Below are 7329 nucleotides of genomic sequence, written 5' to 3' on the forward strand. Positions count from 1 at the left end.
CCTCGCATTTTGCCTCATTGTATTTTAAAGCATTCCTCCCATACTCAATCCCACTTGAGCCAATTATATTTCTTTTTTAAGTCATTTTCCAAAATTTTAACATAAGCATTTGGTATAGGGTTGCTAGTCAACATAATGAATGTACCCTTTCACCTGTTTGATAGCACTTACTTGCTTTTAATGACTGTGTGGCCAGCTGTGCCTTCTCTTGCCCTTCAGGTGGTTGGGCTCTGTGAAAAACAGAGAAGCAGGATGGGTATGACTGCTAAAAATGGCCTTTGGGGGTGGGAGAGGCAGAGGAGATAGCTCAGTTAGTAAATTGCTTGCCTTGCAAGCATGAGAACCTGAGCTTCAGCCTCAGGACTCACATAAGAAAAACAGCCTGGTGTGATGGCACACTTGTAATCCCAAAACTGAGGCAGTAAAAACGGGCCTTTAGACTCACTGGAGAGCCAGTCTGTCTTATCTGGCAACTCCAAGCCAGTGAGAGAGTCTCAGAAAAGGCACACAGCACCTGCAGAACAAAATTCAAGGTGTCCTCTGGCCTACACACACAGCTAGGTTTGAGCTGAGGGTGTGCTGTGTGTTTCAGATTGACCCCAACAGCATTGCAGCCAAGGATGGGCGCATCCGTGAAGGAGACCGCATCATCCAGGTAGGTTTGCTTACACCTGACTGACTGCTGGTCTACTCCTGCATTGGTTTCCAAAGAACAAACAAGCTGTAGTGATCGCACTGAGGTTTAAGGACAAGGACCTCAGGCCAAACCATCCCATCTCAAGGCTTTGCAGGCACCATCATAGCAGCACTGATATCAAGCCACCAGCTTGCATTCTGGGGACCAGTATAACTCTCATTTTCTCTAAATGGTTCATTTTGGATCAAGTGCCTCAAAAGAGGTTTTGTTCATAAATGGGAACTTCATCACAAAATTGAGAAGTTTTGAATGTCAGAGCTTCACATTTAACTCTCCCATGGGATGATTAACATCTCTTCCTTGAGTCTTCTGTTTCTGACTTGGCCAAATGAACCAATTTGCTCTCTTTGGAGCATTACCTTTATGAATGTCACAGAAAACTGACCTTCTGGACTTTACTATGTAGGAATAAGGCTCCATCTTCCACTTCTTGTCTTGTTTCTAATCTGCTAGCTTATTTTTCTCATTTCCTACATCACCATCATAATTATGATTTCCTTCCTTCCTCCCCTACTACAGTTCCCTGGGAAAGAGACCGCGAGTGATTTGGAGCTTCAGAATACCTTTGTTTGTTGCTACAGTTCTCCCTTAACCTTTACCACCAAAAAAAAAAAAAAACACAAAAAGTGAAAGTAGTACCAGGTGCCCAGAGACCTGCTGGGTTTGAAGATCCAGGAATTTCTGCATCCACTGTAGCATAGCAGCCCCTGGGAAATAGGGATGGAGTCTCCCCACTTTTGCTACCTCTTGGCTCTGTGGCAGAAGGGGGCAAAGTTAGGTTGAAGGCTCAGCTTCCAAGTCAGTAAGGGTTGGGATATCTCTGGAGAAACCTAACCTGCAGACAGAAATCTTGCCAAAGAATAGTCAAGTCTGAAGATGACAGTCATTTCCACTTGACCTTTGTGGTCAAGCTGGGTGTACAAAGCTCCATTCCTTTCTCTGATCTCTACTTCCCTAGCATTCACATCTCAGACACATTGCTGTTTATTTTTCATATTATCAAAACATATTTCTAACAATCCATTCATCCTTCTGCCTCATTGTGTCAGATGTACCTTCTATGAAAAAAGATTATTCACCCAGTGTGGTCTTCTGGAGTCTCCACATCACAGGTGCCTAACACCCAACACCCATGGAAGTTCTTTCATCGAGCATAGGAGCTGTGCCAGTTTAAGCAAGTCCCTTCCTATGGTCTAACTATGACAAATATAGTGACAAATATAGGCCTGAAACAGTATAGAATGTCTCTGGATAGTCATCCACCCCCCTTATTATGTTTATGTTTAGATTAATGGGATAGAGGTTCAAAACCGTGAAGAGGCTGTGGCTCTCCTGACCAGTGAGGAAAATAAGAACTTTTCATTGCTGATTGCAAGGCCTGAACTCCAGGTAAGTGGGCTTTCCCACAAATGAAGCAGCAGGGTTTTTGAGGCCCCTGCCTGGAAAGTGCTTTTCCCCCAGGAAGATAGCTGAGCTTGCTGTGACTTAGGATACGCACGATGCTGAGCCCCACCATGGCTTCTACGGTGCAGGCCAGCAGGTTCACTAGGCAGGCAAGGAAAGTGTATCCAGATGCTTACCACAGAGATCTTTGACTTCCTCCCAGGACATAAGGCACCAGCCTGGGTGTCTCTATTTGCCCATTATAATAGCAGTGTATATGGATATGGAAATAGAAATGAAAGGAACATTAAGTCTTTCAAATAGTAACTCACCTGAGAGACCATGAACTTGCTTCAGGTGGTTCTCTTGATCAGCTTACAGTGTTTCTAGCTGAGTGGGTAGGAGGTATGTCCAGAGATGCAAGCCCAGTGAAAAGCAGTCTTAAGAGTCATATAGTGCACAGGTGACTTGGCGGGAGTGGGGGGATCATACAGTCTGTGGCAAGCAATGGACAGACAGTCCATGAGCAAATTGGTATGGCTGTGTTCTGTGAGACCTTTGTCTTCAACAAAAACAGCAGCACTCAGGATTATAGACTGTCAATTACTAAAGACCCTTCTCTCTGGAACACAGAGGATGAAGGCTTGGTGAAAATGATGCCTTCACCCCCATCTGACAGCTTAACCTAGTAAGCTACACTGGCCCTACTATTTTTGTCAGAAAAAACTCTGTCCACTCATGGTGGTTGCTCTCTGGAGCTTGCAAATCTTGTATGGGTTCCAGCAAGCAGAAGGCATGGCTCAGTCCACCTGATAACCCACACCTCTACACACACCATACTGACTGAGGAAATGCTTCACAGACATTAGCTGATACAGATGAGAGAGACTGACCTTAAGAGACAAAAAGTAGATCTGGAGATTTCCCAGCTGTGGCATAGAGTCAGAATCTCTTCGGTGTGAGTATGGAGTGGTTTTCTGACCTACAGTAAAACCAAGGGCACACTACATTTTGATGAGTCTTGTTTTCTTTCAAGGAAGGACATTACATTTGGAGAGAATTCTAGGGCTCTCTCTAGGTAATGTCCTTCCTTGAAAGAAAACAAAATCCTACATCTAAGGCATGGTGTAGTACTTACCTTTCTTGTTGCTATGATGGAATACTTGACAAAGACTCACAGCTTGAGGGTATAGTCTATCACGGAAGCAGGATCCTGAGGGGTCTGGAAGCAGAGAGAAATGAATGTTAGTACTGTCTAAGACCTCAGCACATGAGGTGGTATCACCCACAGTTTGGGTGAGTTGAGGAGGGTAGACCCACCCTATCCAGAAACTCCCTCACAGCCATGCCCTCAGGGCCATCAACTTGACAGTAAAGAGTAACCATCAAGTTGGTTCCATGGTTAAAGGTGCTTGCTTGCAAAGCCTGCCAAGCCAGGTTAAAATCCCCAGTACCCATGTAAAACCAGTTGCACAAAGGTGACATATGCATCTGGAGTTCATTTGCAGCAGCAAGTGGCCCTGGCACACCCATTCTCTCAAATAAATACACTATTTTTTAAAAGAAGAGGTTGACTGTTACACAAATGCACGCTGCTTTCTCCCCCAGCTGGACGAGGGCTGGATGGACGATGACAGAAATGACTTTCTGGATGACCTGCACATGGACATGCTTGAGGAGCAGCACCACCAGGCCATGCAGTTCACGGCCAGTGTGCTCCAGCAGGTAACACCCCCTTCTCCCCCCCCCAGCCAGGGACAGTCACCTCCCTCAGCAGTATGACCAGACATGTACCACCTGTGGGCTTTATGATAAGAACCTAACACATTCATAGATAACATTATGTCAGACACGCCCCACCAGGCCATCACAAACCACCTAAGTGTTGTTTTCCACTTTAGCAAGAGGGAAAAGCAAGCTGATATGCTCCCTTGCCAAGCAATCCTCCTGCCTCAGCCACCCAAGTGCTGGGACGACATGCCTACACACCACCATGCTCAGCTCACCAAGCCGTTAAGGCTGACAAAAATAATGTTAATGTATCAGTGCCCTTCAGATATTTGTAATGAAAGCACGTATGCCAGTGTTTACCTGGAGCAGAGAAAATTTAGTCATTCTTTATGAAAGGAAAGCACTTCTGTATTTAACCTGACCTGCTCAGACCTCTGCCGCGCCCTGTGTCACTGCACGTGTCATAACTGCCCTTGTTGAGCTTTTACACATTCTACTATAAACACAGTTTCTTCTAAAAGTTATTCGCCAAGATAACTACTATGATTTTGCCCACTTCATAGATAAGAACAAGGGTAAAGGACCTGCCCGGACACACAGAGGTCGGGTTATCTGCTTCCCATGCCCTTAATTCCTCCACCAGATGCTAGTGTCTGCATTAAGAAGATACAGTCTGCCCAGTGCAAAACGACACACAAGGAAAGGGTCAGACTGCGTGCCTGCGGGTCGGGTTTCCCAGGCCATAACTAGCTGTTCTTGTCACTTTCTGTTACACAGAAGAAGCACGAGGAAGATGGTGGGACCACAGACACAGCCACCATCCTGTCCAACCAGCACGAGAAGGACAGCGGGGTGGGGCGGACCGACGAGAGTACCCGCAACGACGAGAGCTCAGAGCAGGAGAATAACGGTGAAGAGGCCACTGCATCCTCCAACCCGCTGGCGGGCCAAAGGAAGCTGACCTGTAGCCAGGACACCCTGGGCAGTGGTGACCTGCCCTTCAGCAACGAGTCTTTCATCTCGGCCGACTGCACAGATGTGGACTACCTGGGCATCCCTGTGGATGAATGTGAGCGCTTCCGCGAGCTGCTGGAGCTCAAGTGTCAGGTGCAGAGCGCGAACCCCTACAGCCTGTACTACCCCAGCAGCCCGCTGGACCCAAGCAAGAGCGACCCCGAGAGCGTGGACAAGGAGCTGGAGATGCTCAACGAGGAGCTGCGCAGCATTGAGCTGGAGTGCCTGAGCATCGTGCGCGCGCACAACATGCAGCAGCTCAAAGAGCAGTACCGGGAGTCCTGGATGCTGCACCACAGTGGTTTCCGCAACTACAACACCAGCGTGGACGTGCGCCGCCACGAGCTCTCGGACATCACCGAGCTGCCCGAGAAGTCGGACAAGGACAGCTCGAGTGCCTACAATACCGGGGAGAGCTGCCGCAGCACCCCTCTCACCCTGGAGATGTCCCCGGACAACTCCCTGCGGAGGGTGGCCGAGGGCAGTGGAGGCAGCAGCGGAGGGGCCACGGCCAGCAGCGATATGTACGGGCCGTCCCCCAAGAATCTGCTCGCCATCACCGAGGATCCAGAAGTGAGCGCCCCCAACTACAGCCAGTCGGCCAAGGAGCTGGACCCCAGCCAGGGCCCGGAGACCAAAGAGCGCAGAGCCAGCGACGGCAGCCGGAGCCCCACGGGCGGCAGTGGCAGCACCTACCTGGCCTCCAGGTACCACCACTCCCCGTACAAGCACGCCCACATCCCCGCGCACGCGCAGCACTACCAGAGCTACATGCACCTGATCCAGCAGAAGTCGGCCGTGGAGTACGCGCAGAGCCAGATGAGCCTGGTGAGCATGTGCAAGGACCTGAATTCGGCCAGCTCGGCCGAACCCAGGATGGAGTGGAAGGTGAAGATCCGCAGCGACGGCACGCGCTACATCACCAAGAGGCCCGTGCGGGACCGGCTGCTGCGCGAGCGCGCGCTGAAGATCCGCGAGGAGCGCAGCGGCATGACCACGGACGACGACGCGGTGAGCGAGATGAAGATGGGGCGCTACTGGAGCAAGGAGGAGCGCAAGCAGCACCTGGTGAGGGCCAAGGAGCAGCGGCGCCGGCGCGAGTTCATGATGCAGAGCCGGCTGGATTGCCTCAAAGAGCAGCAGGGCGCTGACGACCGGAAGGAGATGAACATCCTGGAACTGAGCCACAAAAAGATGATGAAGAAGAGGAATAAAAAGATCTTTGACAATTGGATGACCATCCAAGAACTCTTAACCCACGGCACCAAATCGCCCGATGGCACGAGGGTGTACAACTCCTTCCTGTCGGTGACTACTGTATAACTGCCTCCCCCCCCCCAACCTCCTCCTCGGCGTGGTGTACGTAAGAGAGACCTCTACCGTTGGGGTAGACATCCCTGCCTCGTTCAATGTGGCAAGTTTTTGTATATAGGATAAGCACGACCATCATGTTGATAGTTCAAATCGGGTCCCCCTCCTGCGCCTTTGGGTGTGGCTGGTCTGTTTTTAGTGGAAGGGGGGTTACACCCTCACTGTCTTGGAAGGCAATGTTAGCAAGCAGCTTTTTCAAATAACAGTTGTACTTTTTTACTTGTTACCTTTTTCATAAAGTGTTTAAATTTCAAAAAGAACTTTTATTAAGCATACTTTCACAGAATAATTTGTTGAAACTATATTCATATAAAAAGAAAGTTAAACACGCTCCCTCTCCCACCCAAACACGAGTACACCGGGCAGTATGTATTTTAATGGAATCCTGTTTTATAACATTCTTTGCTGAGTTTCATACAACGGCCACCACTGACATAGTACACCGCTCAAGGTTTCAAGTCAAATGCACCAGACTTTGGCTTGCAATTTCATACACATAACCACCGAGCCAGCAGTGTTTAGAGTTGGCATAGCGATTTTAACATTATTTTCTGGTTAAAGTTCCCCAGAGAGTGGCAAGGTTTTAACAGAAAGCAAAATCTGATGCAGCTTTAGATGTCTGGAGCATGTTTGCAAATACTGCGGGCTATTGGACGAAACTGCATGTACAGGAAAGTTGTCGATGGAGACAGTGTGTGGAATTTTAAGTGCTCACTGTAGTAAGCCTTTGCTTTGTAGGATTAAAGGTAGACTTATCTGAGCAAGTTCACAGAATCATGATTAGTTATAAACATTGAGTAAAATGAAGTTAAAATAAATTATTATTTTCTATTTGATATGTTTGGACGTCATTCCTCATTTTGCAGTGGTGCTTATGAAATAAAAGCTTTTGGCGGTGTTACTCTCCCCTCCATTGCATTACCTGCTACCGTATTGGCCAATGTGAAACGAAGGTCTAACCACAAAGAATAAGGAATCGACTGTATCGTAATCCTGAGTCTTGACAGCCTGCCTGAAACAGAGCGCTCCAGCCTATCTCAATATGCTATATATAAGAAAGGCTGCGAGCATGTTTATTAGTCAGGATCATGTTTACAGGGAAATTTCTTTGGTTCATTACAGTCGTTGCCGCC

The 7329-nt window shown here is 48.4% G+C and overlaps 1 protein-coding gene across 2 annotated transcripts in view; it reads left to right on the forward strand.

Moving 5' to 3' along the window:
* Window positions 1–7032, forward strand: part of Pdzrn3 (PDZ domain containing ring finger 3) — a 254184-nt gene extending 247152 nt beyond the window's left edge. For both annotated transcript variants that reach the window (XM_045133627.1, XM_004651506.2), the window contains 4 exons: window positions 593–655; window positions 1985–2086; window positions 3689–3805; window positions 4589–7032. In XM_045133627.1, coding sequence (XP_044989562.1) covers window positions 593–655; window positions 1985–2086; window positions 3689–3805; window positions 4589–6148 — 1842 coding nt within the window. In that variant the 3' untranslated portion in view covers window positions 6149–7032. The remainder of the gene's footprint in view (window positions 1–592; window positions 656–1984; window positions 2087–3688; window positions 3806–4588) is intronic.
* The last annotated feature ends 297 nt before the right edge of the window (window positions 7033–7329 follow it).

The sequence above is a fragment of the Jaculus jaculus genome, chromosome 14 (genome assembly GCF_020740685.1).
Source record: "Jaculus jaculus isolate mJacJac1 chromosome 14, mJacJac1.mat.Y.cur, whole genome shotgun sequence".
Lineage (NCBI taxonomy): Eukaryota > Metazoa > Chordata > Mammalia > Rodentia > Dipodidae > Jaculus > Jaculus jaculus.